A 26,039-nucleotide genomic window follows, 5' to 3' on the forward strand; every position below is an offset into this window, starting at 1 on the left:
CAATGATTGATCTCTTTTGTCATTGTGGATCTTTTAGGTATTACAATAGGACAGAAATCATATGGGAAAACCAAGAGAACAATGGGCAAGAAATCATATGGGAAGATCAAGAGAACAATGGACAAGAAATCATATGGAAAAATCAAGAGAACAATGAATAATAAATTATATGGGAAACTCAAGGGAACAATGGATAATAAATCATATGGAGAACATTGGGGAAAGAAATCCAAGAGAACAATGGGTAAAGATCCAATTTGAGGAAACATATTGGATGCTTACTTGCAAGGCGGTAATGGCAATTGATAGCCAGATTATATCTTCAAAAAGGGATGCAGCAATAGCAGCAACTGGCAGGTATTCCCCCTTCTCTGTCTCCTCGGTTTTCTGCCCCCCCTCCCTTTTTTTTGTTTTTCTGTTTACTCTCTCCTCTCTCGATCTCTTTTTCTCTCTCGTCTCTTTCTTTCTTTTTATTTTTGTTCTGTTATTCTCGATCTCTTTTTATCTCTCTCTCTCACACACTTTCGGTATCTCTCTCTCGCGTTATTCTCTCCCTCTCCGTATCTCTCTTGATTTCTCCCTCTCTCTACACGATTCTAATCTCCCCCCCTTTTCTTTTTCTTTTTATTTTTATATTCAAACATAGTCTCCTATTTAATCTCTAGTTATAGGTTTACTAACAATCCCGACTCTCTTCCATGATTTAGGATTCTCCCCCTTATACACGATTTATTTGCTGGATATGGTGGGGTCCACCACTGACTTAAATCCAACAAAAAGAATATAGACAAAATACTCCCCCTTTTTAATGCTTATCAGACTTGAACCTGTAACCCCTTAATAAATTGGTGTCTCAACCTCTAGGCTAGATGTTCATTTATTTACTAAATCCACGATTTAATTTTAAATATAAGAACTAAAGTATTCTTTAATTTCTAAGTACCTTATTTATCTATAAGTCATCCAAAACTAGGTTACCTCTAGAATTAAGGTCTAACACACAATGTTAATCAGGAAAAATATTTATGAATTTACAGATTTGCCGATAATGGGTAAAATTTCGAAAATGTCCCTAAAGTGTAAAATTATAAAAAATACCCCTGAGGTGTAAAATCATGAGAATACCCCTGTTTATAGATAATTAGTTATGTAACAACACTTTCAGGCTTTCAAAATTCTGGGATATTACAATTTGAATCTATTGTGTTATATTCTAGGCTGATGTTGAATCGTAGTTGTCATGGCTCCAAGCAGGTCTAGATGTAAAATATGACATTTCTTTCCTTTAAGGTGTAATTTTGGGTGGCTTATATGTAAAATGAAAAAAATGTATTTCTTTTGTTGTAAATATGAGAGGCATTGTACTAAATTAAAAAAAGATATATCTGCTTTAAACTTAAAATTTAGCAAATGCTTCTTCCTCTTTGATGTGGTAAACATTGGAAGAGTTGGTGGTTGCAGCCGGAATTCCAGGTACATTCCTTTTTTGTTCTGCTTCTTCCTCTATCTTCTTCTTCGCGGCAAAAGCGGTAACATCCGGCAACAGATCCAGTTTCTTCTTCTTCTTCCTTTTCCTCTTCCTCTATCCCTTACCCCCCTTCTCTCATTTTTCTCCATTGTTTCTTGCATGGTTCGAGAACTCGTGAGATCTCGCCGAGTTTCTCGGTTTTTCAAAATCTCGAGACGAGACTGCCTACGAGTCTCAAAATGTCAATATCTCTCCGAGATCTCAGTTTGACATAGGAAAATGCCCATCTAGGTCCTTTATATGAGTGCCAACTCTCGAGATCTTGCTGGAAATTGTTGGTACAGACACCTATCTATGCCAGGAACCAAGACAGACACTTATTTATGCCTAATATCATGTAAGTAAATGAATTTGTATTTCATATACTTAAGATATTATTCATAAATAAGCAAATACCCCCCATTTGAATCCAATAAAAATAGTTAAAAAATCAAATTCCAAAAGGAAAAAAAGTCAACCCCCCAGTTCAAGAACGAAAACTGGATTTTTGGCGGTAGGTGCAATTTTCAACTTTCTAATGCTGGGGTTTTTCTCAAATCTAAAAATTCCATAAATCTTATTGTGGTAAAACATTGCTAAAAACCAAAAGTGCGGTAAAATATTCATTTGTTTTGATGTCCAAAAAATTATTTTCATTCAGAGCGATTTTGACAGCATTCACGCACACCGAATTAAGTTTGACCGGTACATAACTCTTTCAATATAAATCAGATTTTAGCAATCTTGGACTTGTTGGAAAGCTTTGTTTTGAAAGCTTTCCAACAAGTCCAAGATTGCTTAAATCTGATTTATATTGAAGGAGTTATGTACCAGTCAAACTTAATTTGTTGTGCACGAATGCTGTCAAAATCACTTTGAAAAAATAGTTTTGGACATCAAAACAAATGAATATTTTACCGCACTTTTGGTTTTTAGCAATGTTTTACCATATTAAGATTTATGGAATTTTTAGATTTGAGACAGCATTAGAAAGTTGAAAATTGCACCTACCGCTGAAAATCCAGTTTTTGTTCTTGAATTGGGGGGTTGACTTTTTTTTCTTTTGGAATTTGATTTTTTAACTATTTTTATTGGATTCAAATAGGGTGTACTTTCTTATTTATGAATAATATCTGAAGTAAATGCAATACAAAAGCATTTACTTAAATGATATTAGGCATAAATAAGTGTGCTTGTCCTGTGTCTGTCCTGGTTTCTAGCATAAGTAAGTGTCTGTCCTGCTTTCCCAATAACTGAAACTCCTATTTGGACTTTGTTTTTTCAAAATCTGATAGTGCCATTGTGTTTAAATGGCCTCATAGGTTGAATACCAAGTTTCAGACCCAAACTAGGTCTAAAACCTACTGAGATGAGGCTTCGAGTTGAGAAAAAAAAAAGTGCACCAACTCGGTGAGATCTCGACTCGACTCGGTTTTTCAAGGGTCCGAGTTGGCACCGAGACCCGAGTTTTTGAACCTTGGTTTCTTGGACCTAGGTGCCTAGACAACTTGATGGCCGATCACCTAGAACCTAGAAAACTGCCTTGGCACTTAGACAACATTTAGGTGATGCTTTGATAGCTGTGTAGTATTATGGAAATCACTAACAAAATATTATGAGTTTGAAGCTCCTCAAGTTGACGGTTCAACAGGCAGAGTTGGTGCTTAACCCCTTCCAATTCTATAACCTATTCTGTGCCTGCTCCAGTGCTCCTTCGGTTGGACAAGTTTACTCTATAAAGTCATTATTTGTTTGGGCTGTGGACTCTTACCTAGGAGGTTACCCCTGCAACCATGCGCATGGCGATGGGTGTATGCACGCAACCATGTGCTGGCAGATGCACAGCAACTTGTGGTTCACTTGGCCATGCAGCCACGCACACAACCTTGTACAGGGACGTGTAGCCACACCCACAATATTTGCACAGGGACAAGCAGCCACACCCACAACCTTGAGTTGGGCCATGCGGCCACGCCAGCAACATGGCAGGACGAATGGTTCAATCGTCATGTGCGACCGTGCTTAAATCCCTGCCCATAAAGAATATCTATCATACTTTAGACATTTGTTTGAAGGAGATGGGACCATAGTACTAAATCTCGCGAAATCTCGGTCGAGATCTTGAATATGTTGAATATCTCGACCTGACCGAAATGAAACGCAAGCTCGAATAAAAAAAATGCAAAAACTTGGTCGAAATTTCGACCATCTCGCGATATCTCGAGACAAAATCAAAATCTCGCGAGATATCGAGATTCCTTTTTCAAAAGTAGCTTTACAAATACCAAAACTCGTAGTCTCGGTTGAAATTTCAACCGAGACTTAATAATCTCTGGTTTTTTCTCCTCTTTAGTCTCGGTCGTTTCTTCTCCCATACTATGACGTGGCATTCATTTGTCCTAAAGTCGGAGAACAATGCACGTCGGCTCCATCGGACTATGAGTGGGGTCGATCTTGGATGTCGGTATAATTATTATTAGAATATTTGTAAACATTTGAGTTACTAGATGACTACTTAACTTGTATTGGACTATTGGGGATATTGTCATATTAATATCATCTTCTTAACTTGTTATTTACTTATTGTACTTAATATTCTGACTTAAGTTATGACTTATGAGTCATTCACTTTATGTTTCCAACTTCCAAGTCAATTTGCTTGTTTAAATTGCTTATTAATCATTAATTTATTATGTCATCTAGTACTTAAAGTCTTAAACAATGTGTATGTGTAATAAACTAAGTTATACATTAGGATTCGACCGTACATTGCCGATCAATGGTGCAAATCCAAAACACCACTTTGGGTAACTATTTTTGCAATTCGAACATATAAATGTGTTTATATAGCCTAAAATAGGTTTCCATGAAATTTCAGAAGTTAACTTGGCCTAAAACCCACCGAAATGACCTACCGAAACATAACAGAAAAATGCAAAATTTCGACCTGATATTTCGGTCAGCCCGAAACGTAACGAGTTTCGAACTATGGATGGGACGAAGCTTTAAATCTAGTTTTTTGTATTTAAAAGTTTTGGAACTCAATTGTTCTATATCGTTCATTGTCTTGTACTCTTGTTTATCTTTTGAAAAGTCGATGGGACAAAACAAAGAATTTTGGTAGATGTTAGTCCATCAAAGCCATGGGACTTTCTGCCAGCTACTTGACATGGAAATATATTATTTGGATATTTTGGGAGATTAATAATGTTTTTTATGTTATTTTTTTTTCCTTGAGATATTATAATGTCAAGAATTTTTGTTGCATCCTATGCTGCAACTCAATGAGGCTTTTGATACTTCATTGAGTTCTGATTTTCAAGAGATTTGCTGATAACTGCTATGTAATCTTGTTTTATCAGAAGGTCCAATGTTTGAAGAAGAAGTTCTATTTCCATTTCCAAGATTATGTTGACTTGATCATTTCGAAGGTGGGAATTCAAATCTCTGTATGTTAACCCTTGTGATTTAAAACACACTTGTTGTTTAGGGTTTCATGATGCCACTGCATGTTATATTATCTTGTTATCCCTGTCGTAGTGTGTAACCAACATTTCAATTGATAGGTACAATTCTTGGACCGGCATCATCTGCTAATCAAGTTTGGTAGTGTAGAGGGTGGGGTAAGGTTTATTTGTTCTATATCTCCTTGAGTAATTATGTTCGCCGACTTAGGGATGCATAAGCCCATAGGCATGAGGTGCCTACTTTTGCATTGTCCCACTGAAGTCCAATTATATTGCTTCTATCAGTTGCATGCCTGAGTCAAATTAGGCACTCATTGTATGGCACGTTGTGCCTCAGGTAGTAGGAGATCTTAGCTCCATTGTGCTTCGGTTTTTAGTTTCCTGTTCCTTGATTCGAATAACTTTATATGATATTTGCAATATATCTTAATGGAATGTTGTGGCAACTCAATATACCGCTGACACTCTAGGTATCTCGAAGTACTGATCAGCATCCTGCATTTTTTGCTGTATATAATATGGAGACAACTGAAATAATTGCATTTTATCAGGTATTTTGTTAGTCTTTGCAGAGTTTATTCGTATGTTGTCAGTCTTTGCAGATTTTATTGGTCAATATTTTGTAATGAAACTTGCAAGTCTCTCAAACATGTTACATGTATAATGTTTTTGGCCAGAATTCAGCCGATGAACTATACTACTTGTTTGAATGGTATTGTGACCACTTTCATGCGGCATCAGGAAACTTGTTATACATGAACTTCATATCGTCTCACTCCAACAGCATCCATGCTCTTGAGCAACTCAGGAATGTGAAGAGTAAAGCTAGTAGCTTCTCTCAGGTATTTTATTGTTGGAAGTTTTAAGTACTCAGTATTCCAGTCAATGTTATAGTGTTATGCTTTTGAATACATGGTCTGTGGATAAAATGTTTATAAAGCACAATTACTATTATTTATGCACATGTGTTCTCCCTTGAGGTGCAGTATATTTAACCTGTGCCACTGTCTTCTGCAGTTTGTGAAGAAGATGCTGGCCTCCTTGCCTTTCAGTTGCCAATCGCTAAGTCCTTCTCCCTATTTTGACCAATCACTTTTCCGATTTGATGAAAAGGTATGATTTAGAACTGCAAAGTTCCCTTCAATTGAGATGGATCATTATTGATAATTTTTCCTAATTGAGTGACATTTGGTGGCAAATTGTATCACCTCTGGTCAGTATTCTTGACTAGGAAGTTAATTTGTAGTTATTGAAGTATCATTGTATCAATGGCCTACAAAAATTGTCATTTTTAGCTTACTTTAATGTGGAACTTGTACGACTTGTCACGGGGAACTATTAATATGTTTACATCAACCATACCCATAAATAATGTAATTGGCGGTCAGGGTTTTCTTTAAGTATAGGCTGAGTTTGGTACTTTGGTTACTTCCTCAGAACAAATGAAAAGAAAACTAGATCAAATGAAAGAATTGAGTTTCCTACATCACCTGGTTGGCTGCTGTCAAAAAATTGATGGAAGATTGTTGAGAAAAACAGTTTTATGTTGTTTGGTTGATGGGTTTCTAATCACTTTGTGAGTTAGGGCTTAGAAAACGAAGAGAAAAGCAGAATCGCAGGTAAGGAAACCGGATCAGATTTGGGAGTTTTTCAATAGATTTGGAGGTCCATCTCCTGAAGTTCCTCTCCATCCAGATGTGATAGAGGGCGGCACCAAACACAAGCTTCCCTATAATGTCACAAATAGAGCTTCTGGAGAAGGTCATGACCATCCAGAGCCACTCTCTGGCAAACGGGAGGGGGGGTTCTGCAACGAGGCCAAATGGAAGAGAGGGATTTTTTCCAAATGGTAGAGGTGAAGGGGCAATCAAAGAAAAGGTGGTCAATGTCCTCGGATCCATTCCAACAAAAGATGCAAGAGGTAGGGGCATGGATTCTCCGGTGCAGGAGAAAAGCTTGGGTCAAAAGGCAAAGGTTTAGGGATCTCCAGGCTAGGAAGCTATGGCGAGGGATATGGCCTTTGAACCAGACAAGCTGATGCCAGATAGCAGTTGGGGCATAGGGCCTTACAAGGTTCCAGGCAGATTTAAAGCTGAAAAGGCCGTTTGAAGAGGGGAGCCAAATGATCCTGTCTGCCGGAGGCGAAGGAGAGGGGAGGGGGGGAAGGGTATGCCAGATCAGGTTGAGGATTGGGGGGAGGGGCGGGTCCAAGAACCCAGAGAGATGATGGAAGAGAGGGGGGCGGACTTGGGAATACCAGAGGAGTATATGGAGCAAGGACCGAAGGAGTTGTAAAGGATTCCCATGGGGTGCCAGAGGGCAAGCCAAAGGGAGATGGAAGAGCCGTCAGCAATAGAAGAGTGACGCTGAGGGGTAAGGGCCGAAGGGAGAGGATTTTGTGCTAGACCCAGGAACAGTCCGAGGGGGTGTGGGCGGTCCAAATCGAATCAGTTCTGAGAAAATGGGAGTAAACCCACTGAAAATGGAGTCCTGTTTGGAAGATATCTTCCAAATGAGCTTGAGGATGCCCGCAGTATTAGAGTCGTGGATACGGCGGATGTCGAGCCCGCCTTTAGATTTGGGGAGGCAGATAGATTTCCAACTGATGGGGCGAAGGAATTTGGTGGTTTATTGGCCTTTCCAGAGGAAGACATAGAAGATGGATTCCATAGCCTTGATGGTGGGTTTGGGGAGGCCGAAGATGCAAGACCAATAGATGTAGGAAGATTGGAGAACCGATCTGATGCATTCGAGCCTGCCCGTATTGGAGAGGAGCTTGCCTTTCCATAGCTGTAGCCACTTGCGAATGCAGTCGAGCATGGGGGTGCAGTGATGGCTGGAGAGCCTAGCAGGAATGAGGGGGAGACCAAGGTATTTCACAGGGAGGGCGCCGAGAGAGAAGCCCGTGAGACGAAGGAGGGTATCTCTGTCAGTGTCCGAAACACCAGAGAGGAAGAGCTTGGATTTGAGAAGGTTGATGCGGAGACCAGAGAGGCGCTCGAAAAGGTCGAGGGAGGACATGATGGCTGAGATGGAGGAGGAGGAGGCTTTGGAGAAGATCATCAGATCGTCAGCGAAGGCGAGGTAAGTGAGGTTAAGTTGTTTGCATTTGGGGATGGGGGAGATGAGGTGGAGGTCAGATTTGGCTTGGATGCTCCTGGAGAGGACTTCCAAAGCTAGAGAGAAGAGAAAGCGGAAAGGGGGCAACCTTGTCGAATCCCAACAGAAGATTTGAAGAAACTAGCAGGGGACCCATTTACAATAACGGAATAGGAAGGGGAGGAGATGCATGCAAAAATCCGGCGAATGATCGCAGGGGGGAAGCCCATTTGAGATAACACATCACAGATGAAGTCCCACCTAAGGGAGTCAAAGGCTTTGTGAAGATTAATCTTCATAAGGGCAGCAGGTGAGTTTGATTTCTTGTCAAACCCACGAACAACTTCAGAGCAAAGAATGATGTTGTCTGCAATGCTTGAGATAAAGGCAGATTGATTGGGGTTGACTAGGGAACCCAATGACAAGCTTGATTCGGTTGGCCAGGATCTTCACGATGAACTTGTAGAGGAGGTTGCACAGAGAGATAGGTTTGAAATCAGATGAAGGTGGAGGCGCCATCTTTTTTAGGGATGAGGCAAGGGAAAGTCTGATTGACCTGGGCAAGCAGGCTAGGGTTGAAGAAGAAGCTGCGAACAGCTCTGAAAAGGTCCTATTTGATGTGATCCCAGCAGCTAAGGAAGAATCCCATACACTGAAGCCATCGGGGCCAGGGGCCTTGTTGGACTTATAGGAAAGGATGGCATTTGAGATTTCCTCATCAGAGGGTATGGCAAGGAGAGAACTAGCCAGGGAAGAAGGGACAAATTTATTTATGAGGTGAGGGGGAAGGGGGGATTGAAGAGGGCGGAGAAATAGGTGGCAGCCGCAGACTTGATATCGTGGACAGAGGAGAGGGGAGAACCATCCTGAGCAATGAGCAGGGTGATAGAGTTGGAGTTGAGCCTGGCTCTAAGAGAGCGGTGGAAGAAAGCGGAGTTGGAATCCCCAAGTTCCAACCATTTGATGCCGGATTTTTGGCGAAGGATGCTTTCCTCATTTGAGGACAGGGAGGAGAGTTCTAAGGAGAGATTTCTCTCTTCTTTTGCTAGCAAGGGGTTGTGCGGATTCAATTGGAGGCGGGATTGCACACTGGCAAGATCAGTCCTGCAGGCAGAGATTCTAGAGGAGATATTGCCAAAGGTGGATGAATTCCAAGATTTGAGGGCTGATTTGGTGAAGCGGAGCTTTTTGGCAAAAGCAATGAGGGGGAGGGAGGGGCAATAGATGTGAGAGCTCTAAGAGTTTAGAACGGTTGGGAGATAAAGGTTGTGAGAAGTCCACATGTCAAAGAATTTGAATGGCTTTGGTCCAAAAGAAGTATATTGTTGGATGAGAAGGTGGCAAGGGCTGTGGTCAGAGAGGCTTTGGGTAAGGAAATTGGCAATAGAGTGGGGGAAGGAGGAGAGCCAAGCTTCATTGATAAGCAGCCGGTCAAGCTTGCAAGCAATTCTATCGGTTCCCCCTCTACGGTTATGCCAAGTGAGGGGGCAGTCAGACCAGTGAAGATCATTAATGCTGATGTCTTCGATGCAATCGTTAAACGCATTAACAGATTAGGTGTCAAGAGGGTGGCTTCCAGATTTCTCAGATTGGTATCTGACGACGTTGAAGTGTCCACCCACTCCCCAAGAGAGAGAACCGGTCCCAGCTTTGAGAAGAGTAAGGCCATCCCAGAGGAGGACCCGATCGGCAGGCTGATTGTAGGCATATACAACAGTGAGGTAGAAGGAAAGGGAGGAGTTGGGGATAGAAAGGAGGAGATGAATGAATTGGGGTGAGGATTGAGAGAGGGAGACCTGGAGTTTGGAAGAGTCCCCAAGGAACCAGATCCTCCCATTAGGGGAGTGAGAGTAATTGGAGAGGAAGGACCAGGACGGGGCAATGGAAGCCATAATGCAAGAGGCGTTCTTAGGGAGGACGCGGGTTTCTAGGAGGGCACAAAAGGAAGAATGAGAGGATTTAATGAGGGCACGAATATCATGATGCTTGTCAAGGGAATTAAGGCCCTTGACATTCCAGATGAGGCCCGAAGACATGGGGAACTAGAGGGTGGGGGGCAACGTAGTCCTGGGGGGGACACTCCTAAACCTCCTGCAGGAGTAGTGCAGGGTAGGGCGAAAGTGGGCAATGAGAGGGTGGGGTGGATCTGGCAATTCCCAAGAGGGGGGAGGGTAGAGGCCGCGGACAGGGGGTGGGCAGCGTGGAGTGCAGAGGGAGGTTGAAAAGGGTTGACCTGGTTGTGGTTAGTGATTGGACCGGGAGGATGGGTAGGGGGTGGGTCGGGTAGTGGGGGAGGTGTTTAGTGGGTCAGGGTTTTGGGTGTGAATGGTATAAAGGTGGGGAGGCGGGGGTATAATTGGAAGATTATAGGTGAAAAAGGAGGGTGAAATCGTAGAGGCTTGGTACGGTTAGATGGCTGGGGAGAATGGTTGGTAGGTGACAAGGTGGGGCCAGACGAAGAAGGTGTAAGTCGTTGGGTGGATGCCAGGTGTAAGGGGGGATCCCGAGGTGAGAGGGGGAGGGAGGTCCTTTGTAGGGGGCAACGAAGAAGGTTGTCTTTCATCGAAGCTTGCGAAGGGTTTGAACTATGAACCACAAGTGGGCTTCTGGTGGTAAACCGAGGCATCTCCATGGCTGCGTTAGTGACAGCAGGGGCCTGTGATGGCAGGGCCCTAACAATCGAAGCACCGAAGCGATGGGAGGAACCCTCAGGGGCGTCAGTAGCCAAAACGGTATAAGTCTCACTTCCTCGAGCGCAGTGCTACAGGGGATTAGTTGCAGAGGTTGCTGCAATCTCCAGGGGAGCAGGTGAGTCAGTAGGAGCACAAGGTGGTTCCAACAACGAAGAGCCTTGCAGCTTCTGGGTATAGGAATCGACGATCGAGAGATTGCTGAGGTTCGCAGAGTTGCAGGGCGTCAGATTTCCAATAGCAGCGTTGCAGGAGCTTGGGCCAGAAGTCGCGAGTGCTTCACATTGAGGCGGAGAGATGGAAAGCTGGTGGTTGCGTTGGCGCCGTCTGCAGTGGTTCCGTCCTCTAGTTCTACCTCTGCTGGGAGTTCTGGACAGTCCCAACAACAGAGGAGGATCAGGAAGTGTACCAAAGCCAGGGGGTGACCAGTAGAGGAAGAGCCTGTTGTTGTGTGGCTGCTAGTTCCATTGGAAAGGTTGCTGGAGTCGACGATTGAACAGGGTGAGGAGCCTGGGCCGCTGAATGCAACAGGGGTTCCATCGGAAGTGTTGCTGGGGTCGACTATGGAATAGAGGTGGTTTCTAGAGGAGCAGAAGTCGGCGAGGGGGCCAGAACGTCTTAAGTAACCCGAGGGGATTTGCCAGAGCAGTCAATGGAGTTATGGCCAAAGACCTTGCAATGGATGCAGTGGGGGGGGTGGCCAATTGTACTTAACAGGCTGTTCGAAGGAGAAACCATCTTCTTCCACAATGGTTGTAGAGAAGGGGGTGGTTGAGGAGCAGAGATGTCGATGCATAGTCTTGCATACGAGAGCCTGTCCAAGCGCCGGGTACGAGCATCAGAGTGAAGAGGGTAGCCCAAAACCGAACCAATTCTGCTAAGGCAGTCATGACTCCAGTACTGAAGAGGAAGACCTGGTAGGGTGATCCACAAGGGAATGGAGCTGAGGTCGACCTTGTGGAGCAGAATGTAGGGAGTCCATTGGCGGAGGAAAATGGGCTTGGTTCCAACCAGCCAGGGTGCATCATCAAGAGCTCGAGCCTTCACCTCCTTAGAGAAGAACTTGAATATGAAGACACCATTATCAAGGAGATAGCAGTCCTAGGAGCCTTGAGCCTTCCACTGTTTGGTGAGGGAGGCCTTGACAATGTTGAAAGAGGGATGGGAGCCCAGGAAATGTCCTACAAGGCAGGACTGCCATTTAGAAATCTCAGGGGACAGGAGGTTGTTTGGACAAAGAGCAAAGGGGGAGCCATTTTCAGAAATGGAAGGTTGGACGAAGTGAAGGGCAAGACCAGAGCTCGAGGAAGGGGTAGGGGGGAGGCTGAGAGATGATAGAGGCCCAAGATTTTGGGCCAACTGGAATGCTGGAAGGTGGAGGGATGGTGGTGGAACAGGGAATGGTGGTGGAAGGGGTATAGATGGAGGGGGTGATGGTGTTGGAATGGGTGAGGGTGGTGGTGGTTGATGTGGAGGAGCCGGCGGGAATGGTGGTGCAAGAGGGGGAGGTAGTGGTGGTAGGGGTGGTGGTGGTGAATTGGAAGGGTGTCGGAGAAGAAAGAGGCGGGGAGGAGCTCATGTGGAGGAGTCGGAGGAAATGGAGGTGAAATTAAGTAAACTCTATACCGTGGCTGAGTGTGTAGTTATTTTGATTGGCTATTCGAAGCAAAAACCATCTTCTTCCGCAATAGTGATGGAGGATGGTGGAGGGCGATCCGCAGAGACATCAATGCAAATCCTAGCAAAAGAGTGCCTATCCATTTTCAGAGTGCGTACTTCGGAGTAGAGGAGATAGCCCATGACTGATCCAATTCTACTTAGGCATTCTTGATTCCAGTAATGAAATGGGAGATTTGGTAGGGCAATCCACAAGGGAATGGAGCTGAGGTTAACCTTGTGGAGCTGGAATGTAGCAACTTTCATGAGTGTAACTTCGTCATGCCTGTCTCACTCAAATGTCCAAGTCTGTGATGCCAGAGTATGGTATTCCCATTTGCACAAGCTACTAAAATAGTACGGTCATTAGTACTAGTAAACATATACAGAGTACCAGTCAAGTTACCCTTGGCCACAATCAAAGACCCTTTTGTACTCTTCCATTGGCCATTATCGAAGCCAATAGAATGCCCTTCATTGTCCAATTTGCTTGTTGAGATGAGGTTCTTCAATTTAGGGACATGTCGTGCCTCTTTCAGTTTCAAATGTCCACCCTAAGACAATTTTAATAAAATTGTCCATTTTCCTGCAATCTTACACACTTGTCCAATTCTTACAATAACATGTCCAAAATCACCATGAACATAATCCAAAAAGTAATGCTCAAGCAAAGTACAATGAAAGGGAGCACCAAAATCATTGAACCAAGCTTCAAAAATAAACATAAATCACTATATACCTGATCACTTGTAGATACCATATTAGTTTCTTCCTCATTTGTCGGCTTGCCCCTATCATCCTTGTTCTTTCCACTCTAGCAATCTTTCTTCATGTGATCCATCTTACCACAGGTCCAGCACTTTCCATTTATCTTCCCGTTATTTTTTCCTTTTCCTCATCCTTTTGACTGTGATCTGCCTCTAGATTGTGATTTTCCGCCACTCGAGCTACTTCCTTTTTCTTGATGTCTGCATCTTGTTTCTACCGACATTGTAGTGCCAGATGAGGTCTCAGAACTCTTTCTACGCTTCTCATCACTCAATATGCAACTGACAACATCATTGAAAACCAAATGTCCGGTGATAGTATTACTCACTACCATGACCAAGTTGTTCCAACTTTATGGTAAAGAACACAAGAATAGCAAAGCCCTAAGCTCATCATCAAAATTCACATCTACAGATTGCAATTGACTAGTAACCATATTAAACTCATTTAACTAGTCAACAATAGATCCAGAATCAGACATTGTCATATTAAACAAATTCTTCATAAGATAAACTTTGTTAGAAACAAAGGATTTTTCATATAACTTAGCTAGGGCAGACATTACTCAAGCTGTTGTAGTTTCTTTCGTGATGTTGAAGGCCACCTGCGACGTGAGGAATAGTCTCATTGTGGACAACGCCTTCCTATCAAGAATCTTCCAATCTTTGTCCAGCATCTCCTCTGGTTTCTTGCCTTCTAGTGGAAGATACAAATCCTTCTGAAAGAGAGGGTCCTCCATCTACATCTTCCCCCACTAAAACTTTTCTCTGTTGAACCTCTCGATTCTTGCCTTTCCATCTTCTGTCATTGCTCTCACTCAAGCCAACAATGTAGATCTGCTTTTTGAACTGAAGCTCTGATACCAGTTGTTAAGAAAACAATACCCAGAAGGAAAATGCAAAGAGAAAGAGAAACACGCACGTACACGACTAGATTTACGTGCCACACCCCTAAGAAGGAAGGCTACATCCACGGCCGAGCAATAGTATGAATCCACTAATCTGTGAAGCAAAATACAAAGCCCTCACTCCCCATCTCTCAAAGAGATAACAACATTATATAGGAAAAACCTAACCCTATAAAGCACAAAACCGCCCCGCCCAGTGTTCCACCCGGTTTGGAGCTGAACCGAAATAGGTCGAAATACATATCAAATCGTAGCTCTCGACAAGTTCTACAGGAGCGGCGCTGATGTATGACTTTTTGGCCATTCTGGCACGTTTCAAAGGCAAAACAGTCCTCCAAAGTTGCATGCCTAGCAGTCCAGCAAAGGGATTTTTTGGTAGGTATGGTCGGAGTATGAATAGAATACAGTTTTAGTGGGTAAGCATAGTGATATCAGAGTCCAGCATTGCATTTGCCTTCAAATTTACCTTTGTTACAGTTTGAATGGGTTTGCATAATAATAATAATAATAATGACCCTCTAGGAGCTATGTGTTATTTATTGCTTGATTATATCATGGTATGTTTGGTTTTATCATGCGATCCTTTATGTTATGTTGCTCAAGTTTTACTAGTCAGCTTCTGGAAGCTTATTTTTGTATATTTCATTTTTTGTTTCATTGGTCTGTACTTTGTAAGTTTTCTGTCACTGCTTGTCTGGGTCAAGCTCTTCCTTATTATTGATTATTGTTACTACTACCATCAGTTCAGATCGTATTATTTTAGGCCATGGAGTTATCACAGTATTTTTCTTGCTATTGCAGTTGATTTCTGCAACTGACCGACATAGACAATTCACGGACCATCCTATCAAGTTTATTTCGAGAAGGCATCCAAATTCTCTGATGTTCAAGATAAAACCAGGTCTATGACTGAATAAACCTAGATCATCGTATCTGATAGATTGCAACTTAAGCAGGTCCTTTCAGGGAGGTTGCCACGTGTACATTTGTTACCCAAAAGATTTTTTTCCACTCGATATTTTCTTATTGGACCTAAGGGTGACATGAATCTCCAACCTCTAGTAAAATTCCACTTTGGCTTAGTTATAAGCTTCTTTATTGGAAACTGAAGCTGTCTGATTCTGAAAAATGTACTAACTGGAGGCCTGTAATGCTTTTGCTTCCCAAATAGGTCCAGAAGCTGGTGGTGCTGATGGTCGGGCGAAGAAAATATCATTCCTATTCCACCCAATCTTGCCCCTTGCTCTTTCGATCCAACAAACATACTTGCAGCCTTCTGTTGTGAATATTCACTTCCGTAGATAGGATATTTGTTTCTCTGAATTCTCAATTTTTAAAACCATTGAAAGGAACCTATTAGCAAATATCTCATCAGTTGCTGCTTGTCATTTTCAATTTGAAGTGGAAGTACTACATCCATTATTTTATTTCTGCCTCACTACACTAATTCTGTGAGCGTGTTGTAAGAAATGAATTTGCCATGAAAGTTCTTTTCTTTTTGTAATGCATGCCTTAAAACCTTTGAAGACTACTTTTTAAGCGTTTCTCTGCTGGTGTATAATTATCAACTTCTGTCTCTTTCTTCCTCCTGTGTCTTGTATTATTAGCCATGAAGATTGTTCAATTCATGTGGATCATCCAAGAGCACTATGTGTATGTTGGATGCAACCATGAGAGAGTATTTGAAGTAAGAGCACTATGGTCATCCTTGTCACAGTGAGGAACAGTGATGGGACTCGCTGACTTTCTATAGGGGGCTCCAATGGGCTTACGCCAAGATAGAGGTGTGTTCAGGCAACTCTATTGTGTATTCTATTACATTTGGGGAGTTTTCAACTACTACCACTACAGAAGGTTCTTCTCTCTGATAAAGTTGTTGTACTCTCTAAAGAGGAGTGTCAACCTCACTCACTCAAATATCTTTGCATCAGCTTGCAGTGCATCTGTTATTTTCTCACTCTTCTTCCTGTGTCTTTGGTTCGATTTCTTCAGATCATGTTATTAGCTTGCTTCTTTATTCAATCCATACCAAGTACAATGGGGATTTTGGGGTTGGAGGGTGGGGGCAGAGATCAAATTCTTTTTTCACTCCTCTTCCTGAGTCTTTGATTTGAGTTCTTCAGATCATGTTATAGCATGTCTTCTTTATTCAGTCCATGCCGAGTGCAATGGGGATTTTGGGGTTGGAGGGTGGGACAGAGGTCAAATTAACATTGCTGATGGATGCCATCTTCTATTTCTGGTAACGGCAAACTCTCTACAGCATTTTCTTTGTCCCCGTTATTCTTCATGCTCTAAATTATTCCTCTGATCTTCTCTACTATATATATCACCAAAAATCTCAACTGTAGTGTGACATTTTAACTCAACACTGTTTTTCAGGATTTGGTAACAAGGATGATTGGGCACAGCCTTGAGGACCTAGGTCTTTATCTGCACAATGCATCAACTAACGGTGGCATCTCATCAAGCATATAGCTGGTGTGATGGTTCTATTGCTGTGTACTTTTTTATTGGAATAGAAATGTCATTTTTATTGAAAATTTATTTCCTTTTTCAGTCAATTATCAATTTATAATGAGAAACTTGCAAATTATGAAAACATTGTAAATCTGCCATATTAGTTCTATGTACTAGTTGTCTCTTCTTTTTTTTTTTTTGTTTAAAAAAAAACTAGCATTTGCTTTGGTCCATTTTCCGTAGTTTGTATGGTAATTTGTCTTTTCTTATTTTTGGCTTCAAATATCAATTTATATTGGGATACTTGGAAATTGGCAAAACATTGACAATCTTGGCCAGTAGTTGTAGTAAAATTACTCCTCCGATGTGTGGGGACTAGTACCCATCTCATCTCATGGTGCATTTCTAGATTCTGTTACCTTTGTAGATGAGTTTTTTGTTATTGGTTGTGTGCTTGGGAGTTGGAATGAAGTTTTCTCCACATTTGATTATCTCCAGAAAATATGTTACACCTACTTTAATTAACCATGGATCTCAGTTTTAAAAAATGGGGATACTATGAATTGGCATTTTGATATGACCTGCTCATTACCAGGGCAAAATGTTGTGTAGGTTCTATCTTTCTGGAGATTTGTGATGACCGTCTCCTAAGACCCATCTCATCAATAGGTTGCTTCCTTAGGTCTTCTTCAAATCACAATTCGAAGCTGCATGACCACATAGGCCATTGTTGCAATTCTTACCAAGGCGTTTGCTTGCATATACCGTATACATGTGGGCCGTTTCCTTGAAGAAATTTTGTCTAATGGTTGTTACATTTAATATGTTTGTTCTTCTTTTTGTCTAGGTAGGTTTTTTTTTTTTTAATGGAAGGTGGGGTTTATTTTTTTTTTTGGGTAAACCTTCTAGGTAGGTTTTAGTGTGTTACCTGTCATGAGTTTTTTTCTCTCTTTTATTCTAGGTGGTTGTTACCTGTCTCTATTTGACTTCTTGTCAAAAAGATTGGGAATTATGTGAACCTCCAATTTTTTTTTTTGGTCGGGGAACGAAAAGTTTCATTCAGGAAAACGGATTACACTCCTGCCGTGTACCACATGAGGGGTAACTAAACAAGGATCGGAATTAGGCCAAACAATCCTATCCGTCACGGATTGGGTCCTCCTGGCGAGGGTATCTGCGGCCCCTTTTGCAACCCTGGAAATGTGACTAAATTGACAGTCTTCAAAAAACATCTTCAAGTAATGGAGATCTTCGATGATTGATCGAAGAGAAAGGGCCGAAGTTTCAGGTGATTTGTCTATAGCTTCCACAACCTCCTTGTTATCATTTTCAACCTTCAGGTAAAGCAAACCTTCTGATATAGCCTCTAGAAGGCCGTGATGAATGGCAAGTGCTTCCCCCACCCTAACCTCCGAGAGTTGCACAGGGTTTTGACACTGGTACCATGCAACGCCCCAAATGGTCTCTGATGATATAACCCACTCCGCTGTGTTTAGTTTTGATTTGATAGGAGGCATCACAGCAAAGACTAAACACACCCGATGAAGGAGGGCTTCAAACCTATGAAGTTGGGTCATGTGCAATCGGTTGAGGGGCTGGTTGATGGAGGATTTTTGCTTTCAAGAACTCCCTGGATGCCTTTTTTGCTGCCACGATCACTTCTTCAGCCAACCAAGTTTTTCTTTCGAAATGCAAGTCATTTCGAGCAGTCCACAAGAACCAGAGGATAAAGGCCCCTAGGGTGTTGGCTGCCTTTCGTTACCTCCTTTCCATGCTGTTGTTTCAAAATCGTCCAACTCTGTAGCCAAGTATGAAGTTCAAGGCCCTCCTCCTCAGGAACTCTATGTGACAAACTACTGTCATACCATACATTTCCTGCGAAAGGGCATGTAAGTAATATATGGATAGAAGTCTCCTCAGCCAGGCCACACCGTTGGCATACAGTTTCGATAGGGATTCTACGTTTATGAAGGGCCTTGGCTGAAGTAATAACATCTGCACAAGCTCTTCATAGGAAGCTGCGAATTGTAGGGAGCGTATCACAGTTCCAAATTGCCTTCCAAACCAAATCTGGAACCATCTTCCACACATGGTTAGCAGATGTGGTGGCATTTGCTCTCTCCTCTTGGCGGTGCAGGTTATAAAGGTGGTGATATTCACTTTTAACACAGAAACGACCCTGTGGGGCGGCTCCCCAGATTTGTTTATCCGCTTGGTTGAAGAGACTAAGGTGTACATTGTAAATAGCCTCCCTATTTTATGCATGGAAATACTGCTGAACAAGATCTTTCTTACGGCTTCTATTTTCTTGGTCAATCAACTCACTTACATATTGTGAATCTCCCTTTTACTATGTATCAAATACAAACCACGCCTCCACGATGTCAAAAATTAATGGGAGATTCCCAATTTTGGGTTTAGGGTTTAGGGTTTATGGTTTATGGTTTAGGATTTAGGGGTTTCGGGTTTAGGGTTTTAGGGGTTTAGGTGTTTAGGGTTTAGGGGTTTAGGGTTTCGTGTTTCAGGGTTTAGGGTTTCAAGGTTCAGAGTTTAGGGTTTCAGGGTTCAGGGTTTTGGGTTTAGGGTTTCAGGTTTTAGGGTTTCAGGTAAAGCAAACCTTCTGATATAGCCTCTAGAAGGCCGTGACGAATGGCAAGTGCTTCCCCCACCCTAACCTCCAAGAGTTGCACAGGGTTTTGACACTGGTACCATGCAACACCCCAAATGGTCTGTGATGATATAACCCACTCCGCTGTGTTTGGTTTTGATTTGATAGGAGGCATCACAGCAAAGACTAAACACACCCGATGAAGGAGGGCTTCAAACCTATGAAGTTGGGTCATGTGCAATCGGTTGAGGGGCTGGTTGATGGAGGATTTTTGCTTTCAAGAACTCCTAGGATGCCTTCTCTGCTGCCACGATCACTTCTTCAGCCAAATAAGTTTTTCTTTCGAAATTCAAGTCATTTCGAGCAGTCCTTAGGAACCAGAGGATAAAGGACCCTAGGGTGTTGGCTGCCTTTGTTACCTCCTTTTCATGCTGTTGTTTCAAAATCGTCCAACTCTGTAGCCAAGTATGAAGTTCAAGGCCCTCCTCCTCAGGAACTTTGTGTGACAAACTATTGTCATACCATACTTTTCTTGCGAAAGGGTATGTAAGTAATATATGGATAGAAGTCTCCTGAGCCGCACCACACTGTTGGCATACGGTTTCCATAGGGATTCTACGTTTATGAAGGGCCTTGGCTGAAGCAATAACATCTGCACAAGCTCTCCATAGGAAGCTGCGAATTTTAGGGAGCGTATCACAGTTCCAAATTGCCTTCCAAACCGAATCTGGAACCATCTCCCACGCATGGTTAGAAGATGTGGTGGCATTTGCTCTCTCCTCTTGGCGTTGTAGGTTACAAAGGTGGTGATATTCACTTTTAACACAGAAACGACCCTGTGGGGCAGCTCCCCAGATTTGTTTATCTGCTTGGTTGAAGAGACTAAGGTGTACATTGTAAATAGCCTCTCTATCTTATGCATGGAAATAATGCTCAACAAGATCTTTCTTCCAGCTTCTATTTTCTTGGTCAATCAACTCACTTACATATTGTGAACCTCCCTTTTACTATATATCAAATACAAACCAGGACTCCACGATGTCAAAAATTAATTGGAGATTCCCAATTTAGGGTTTAGGGTTTAGGGTTTAGGGTTTTAGGGTTTTAGGGTTTTAGGGTTTAGGGTTTCGGGTTTGAGGGTTCAAGGTTTAGGGTTTTGGGTTTTAGGGTTTAGTTTTTAGGGTTAGAGGTTTAGGGTTTTGGGTTTTTAGGGTTTAGGGTTTGGAATTTAGGGTTCAGGGTTCAGGGTTTAGGGTTTAGGGTTCAGGGTTTAGTAGGGCAATCCACAAGGGAATGGAGCTGAGGTCAACCTTGTGGAGCTGGAATGTAGCAACTTTCTTGAGTGTAACTTCGTCATGCCTATCTCACTCAAATGTCCAAGTCTGTGATGCCAGAGTATGGTATTCCCATTTGCACATGCTACTAAAATAGTACGGTCATTAGTACTAGTAAACATATGCAGAGCTATGTGTTTGCATAATAATAATAATAATAATGACCCTCTAGGAGCTATGTGTTAATTATTTCTTGATTATATCATGGTATGTTTGATTTTATCATGCGATCCTTTATGTTATGTTGCTCATGTTTTACTAGTCAGCATCAGGAAGCTTGTTCTTGTATATTTCATTTTTTGTTTCATTGATCTGTACTTTGTAAGTTTTCTGTCACTGCTTGTCTGGGTCAAGCTCTTTATTATTGATTATTGTTACTACTACCATCAGTTCAGATCGTATTATTTTATGCCATGGAGTTATCACAGTATTTTTCTTGCTATTGCAGTTGATTTCTGTAACTGACCGACATAGACAATCCACGGGCCATCCTATCAAGTTTATTTCGAGGAGGCAGCCAAATTCTCTGAAATTCAAGATAAATCCAGGTCTATGACTGAACAAACCTATATCATCGTATCTGATAGATTGCAACTTAAGCAGGTCCTTTCAGGGAGGTTGCCACGTGTACATTTGTTACCCAAAAGATTTTTTTCCACTCGATATTTTCTTAATGGACCTACGGGTGACTTGAATCTCCAACCTCTATTAAAATTCCACTTTGGCTTAGTTATAAGCTTCTTTATTGGAAAGTGAAGTTGCTTGATTCTGAAAAATGTACTAACTGGAGGCCTGTAATGCTTTTGCTTCCCAAATAGGTCCAGAAGCTGGTGGTGCTGATGGTCGGGCGAAGAAAATGTCATTCCTATTCCACCCAATCTTGCCCCTTGCTCTTTCGATCCAACAAACATACTTGCAGCCTTCTGTTGTGAATATTCACTTCCGTAGATAGGATATTTGTTTCTCTGAATTCTCAATTTTTAAAACCATTGAAAGGAACCTATTACAAATATCTCATCAGTTGCTGCTTGTCATTTCAATTTGAAGTGGAAGCACTACATCCATTATTTTATTTCTGCCTCACTACACTAATTCTGTGAGCGTGTTGTAAGAAATGAATTTGCCGTGAAAGTTCTTTTCTTTTTGTAATGCATGCCTTAAAACCTTTGAAGACTACTTTTTCAGCGTTTCTCTGCTGGTGTATAATTATCAACTTCTGCCTCTCTTTTCCTCCTGTGTCTTGTATTATTAGCCATGAAGATTGTTCAATTCATGTGGATCATCCAAGAGCACTATGTGTATGTTGGATGCAACCATGAGAGAGTATTTGAAGTAAGAGCACTATGGTCATCCTTGTCACAGTAAGGAACAGTGATGGGACTCGCTGACTTTCTATACGGGGCTCCAATGGGCTTACGCCAGGATAGAGGTGTGTTCAGGCAACTCTATTGTGTATGCTATTACATTTGGGGGGTTTTCAAATACTACCACTACAGAAGGTTCTTCTCTCTGATAATGTTGTTGTACTCTCTAAAGAGGAGTGTCAACCTCACTCACTCAAATATCTTTGGATCAGCTTGCAGTGCATCTGTTATTTTCTCACTCTTCTTCCTGTGTCTTTGGCTCGATTTCTTCAGATCATGTTATTAGCATGCTTCTTTTTTCAATCGATACCAAGTACAATGGGGATTTTGGGGTTGGAGGGTGGGGGCAGAGATCAAATTCTTTTTTCACTCCTCTTCCTGAGTCTTTGATTTGAGTTCTTCAGATCATGTTATAGCATTTCTTTTTTATTCAATCCATGCCGAGTGCAATGGGGGTTTTGGGGTTGGAGGGTGGGACAGAGGTCAAATTAACATTGCTGATGGATGCTATAACTCTCTACAGCATTTTCTTTGTCCCCGTTATTCTTCATGTTCCAAATTATTCCTCTGATCTTCTCTACTATATATATCACCAAAAATCTCAACTGTAGTGTGACATTTTAACTCTAACACTGTTTTTCAAGATTTGGTAACAAGGATGATTGGGCACAGCCTTGAGGACCTAGGTCTTTATCTGCACAATGCATCAATTAATGGTGGCATCTCATCAAGCATATAGCTGTTGTGATGGTTCTATTGCTGTGTACTTTTTTATTGGAATCGAAATGTCATTTTTATTGAAAATTTGTTTCCTTTTTTCAGTCAATTATCAATTTATAATGAGAAACTTGCAAATTATCAAAACATTGTAAATCTGCCATATTTGTTCTACATACTAGTTGTCTCTTTTTCTTTTTTTTTGTTTAAAAAAAAACTAGCATTTGCTTTGGTCCATTTTCCGTAGTTTGTATGGTAATTTGTCTTTTCTTATTTTTGGCTTCAAATATCAATTTATATTGGGATACTTGGAAATTGGCAAAACATTGACCATCTTGGCCAGTAGTTGTAGTAAAATTACTCCTCCGATGTGTGGGGACTAGTACCCATCTCATCTCATGGTGCATTTCTAGATTCTGTTACCTTTGTAGATGAGTTTTTTGTTATTGGGTTTGTGCTTGGGAGTTAGAATGAAGTTATCTCCACATTTGATTATCTCCAGAAAATATTTTACACCTACTTTAATTAACCATGGATCTCAGTTTTAAAAAATGGGGATACTATGAATTTGCATTTTGATGTGACCTGCTCATTACCAAGGCAAAATGTTGTTTAGGTTCTATCTTTTTGGAGATTTTTCATGACCGTCTCCTAAGACACATCTCATCAATAGGTTGCTTCCTTAGGTCTTCTTCAAATCACAATTTGAAGCTTCATGACCACATAGGCCATTGTTGCAATTCTTACTAACGCATTTGCTTGCATTTCCTGTATCCATGTGGGCTGTTTCCTTGAAGAAATTTTGTCTAATCATTGTTACATTTAATGAGTTTGTTCTTCTTTTTGTCTAGGTAGGTTTTTTTTTTATTTTTTTTTTAATGGAAGGTAGTTTTTTTTTTTTTTTTTTGGGGTAAAACCTGCTAGGTAGGTTTTAGTGTGTTACCTGTCATGAGTTTTTTTTCTCTCTTTTATTCTAGGTAGTTGTTACCTGTCTCTATTTGACTTCTTGTCAAAAAGATTGGGAATTATGTGAACCTCCAAATTTTTTTTTTGGTCGGGGAACGAAAATTTTCATTCAGGAAAATGGATTACACTCCTGCCGTGTACCACATGAGGGGTAACTAAACAAGGATCGGAATTAGGCCAAACAATCCTATCCATCACGGATTGGGTCCTCCTGGCGAGGGTATCTGCGACCACATTTGCAGCCTTGGAAATGTGACTAAATTGACAGTCTTCAAAAAACGTCTTCAAATAATGGAGATCTTCGATGATTGATCGAAGAGAAAGGGCCGAAGTCTCAGGTGATTTGTCTATAGCTTCCATCACCTCCTTATCACTTTCAACCTTCAGGTAAAGCAAACCTTCTGATATAGCCTCTAGAAGGCCGTGACGAATGGCAAGTGCTTCCCCCACCCTAACCTCTGAGAGTTGCACAGGGTTTTGACATTGATACCGTGCAACGCCACAAATGGTCTCTGATGATATAACCCACTCCGCTGTGTTTAGTTTTGATTTGATAGGAGGCATCACAACAAAGACTAAACACACCCGATGGAGGAGGGCTCCAAACCTGTGAAGTTGGGTCATGTGCAATAGGTTGAGGGGCTGGTTGATGGAGGATTTGCGCTTTCAAGAACTCCCTGGACGCCTTTTCTGCTGCCACGATCACTTCTTCAGCCAACCAAGTTTTTCTTTCGAAAAGCAAGTCATTTCGAGCAGTCCACAGGAACCAGAGGATAAATGACCCTAGGGTGCTGGCTGCCTTCGTTACCTCCTTTCCATGCTGTTGTTTCAAAATCGTCCAACTCTGTAGCCAAGAATGAAGTTCAAGGCCCTCCTCCTCAGGAACTCTGTGTGACAAACTACTGTCATACCATACATTTCCTGCGAAAGGGCATGTAAGCAATATATGGATAGAAGTCTCCTCAGCCACGCCACACCGTTGGCATACAGTTTCTATAGGGATTCTACGTTTATGAAGGGCCTTGGCTGAAGCAATAACATCTACACAAGCTCTCCATAGGAAGCTGTGAATTTTAGGGAGCGTATCACAGTTCCAAATTGCCTTCCAAACCGAATCTGGAACCATCTCCCACACATGGTTAGCAGATGTGGTGGCATTTGCTCTCTCCTCTTGGCACTGCCGGTTGTAAAGGTGGTGATATTCACTTTTAACACAGAAACGATCCTGTGGGGCGGCTCCCCAGATTTGTTTATCCGCTTGGTTGAAGAGACTAAGGTGTACATTGTAAATAGCCTCCCTATCTTATGCATGGAAATACTGCTCAACAAGATCTTTCTTCCAGCTTCTATTTTCTTGGTCAATCAACTCACTTACATATTGTGAACCTCCCTTTTACTCTATATCAAATACAAACCACGCCTCCACGATGTCAAAAATTATTGGGAGATTCCCAATTTTGGGTTTAGGGTTTAGGGTTTAGGGTTTAGGGTTTAGGGTTTAGGGTTTAGGGTTTGGGGTTTAGGGGTTTAGGGTTTAGGGTTTTTGGGGTTTAGGGTTTAGGGGTTTAGGGTTTAGTGTTTAGGGTTTTAGGGTTTCAGGGTTTAGGGGTTTAGGGTTTCAGGGTTCAGAGTTTAGGGTTTTAGGGTTTCAGGGTTCAGAGTTTAGGGTTTTAGGGTTTTAGGGTTCAGGGTTTAGGGTTTCAGGGTTTCAGGGTTTCAGGGTTTAGGTTTTAGGGGTTTAGGCGTCCAAGGTTCAGGGTTTTTAGGGGTTAGGGTTTAGGGTTTAGGGTTCAGGGTTCCTGGTTTAGTAGGGCAATCCACATGGGAATGGAGCTAAGGTCATCCTTGTGGAGCTGGAATGTAGCTACTTGCTTGAGTGTAACTTCGTCATGCCTGTCTCACTCAAATGTCCATGTCTGTGATGCCAAAGTATGGTATTCCCATTTGCACAAGCTACTAAAATAGTACGGTCATTAGTACTAGTAAACATATACAGAGTACCAGTTAAGTTACCCTTGGCCACAATCAAAGACCCTTTTGTACTCTTCCATTGGCCATTACCAAAGCCAATAGAAGACCTTTCATTGTCCAATTTGATTGTTGAGATGAGGTTCTTCTTCAATTTAGGGACATGTCATGCCTCTTTCAAATTCAAATGTCCACCCTCAGACAATTTTAATAAAACTGTCAATTTTCCTGCATTTTTACAAACTTGTCCATTTCTTACAATAGCATGTCACAAATCACCATGAACATAATCCAAAAAGTAATGCTCAAGCGAAGTACAATAAAAGGGAGCACCAAAATCATTGAACCAAGCTTAAAAAATAAACATAAATCACTGTATACCTGATCACTTGTAGATATCATATTAGTTTCTTTCTCATTTGTCGGCTTGCCCTTATCATCCTTGTTCTTTCCACTCTAGCAATCTTTCTTCATATGATCCATCTTACCACAGATCCAGCACTTTCCATTTATCTTCCTGTCATTTTT

The 26,039-nt window shown here is 41.8% G+C and overlaps 1 protein-coding gene and 1 long non-coding RNA gene across 2 annotated transcripts; one reads left to right on the forward strand and one right to left on the reverse strand.

Annotated features, from left to right (window-relative positions):
* The first annotated feature begins 295 nt into the window (after window positions 1-295).
* On the forward strand, window positions 296-15,662 carry LOC122639267 (light-mediated development protein DET1-like). The gene is made up of 8 exons (XM_043832084.1): window positions 296-353; window positions 4,817-4,938; window positions 5,074-5,130; window positions 5,445-5,525; window positions 5,652-5,816; window positions 5,992-6,087; window positions 14,896-14,995; window positions 15,266-15,662. The coding sequence occupies exons 1-8, from the start codon at window positions 296-298 to the stop codon at window positions 15,397-15,399; spliced, it is 813 nt and encodes a 270-aa protein (XP_043688019.1). The 3' UTR covers window positions 15,400-15,662.
* A 6,630-nt stretch (window positions 15,663-22,292) lies between these two features.
* Window positions 22,293-22,737, reverse strand: LOC122640705. The gene is made up of 2 exons (XR_006329728.1): window positions 22,494-22,737; window positions 22,293-22,375 (listed from the first exon to the last, which is right to left on the reverse strand). It is a non-coding gene; the product is annotated as an uncharacterized LOC122640705 (long non-coding RNA).
* Window positions 22,738-26,039: the final 3,302 nt, after the last annotated feature.

This window comes from Telopea speciosissima, chromosome 9 (genome assembly GCF_018873765.1).
Source record: "Telopea speciosissima isolate NSW1024214 ecotype Mountain lineage chromosome 9, Tspe_v1, whole genome shotgun sequence".
Taxonomy (NCBI): domain Eukaryota; kingdom Viridiplantae; phylum Streptophyta; class Magnoliopsida; order Proteales; family Proteaceae; genus Telopea; species Telopea speciosissima.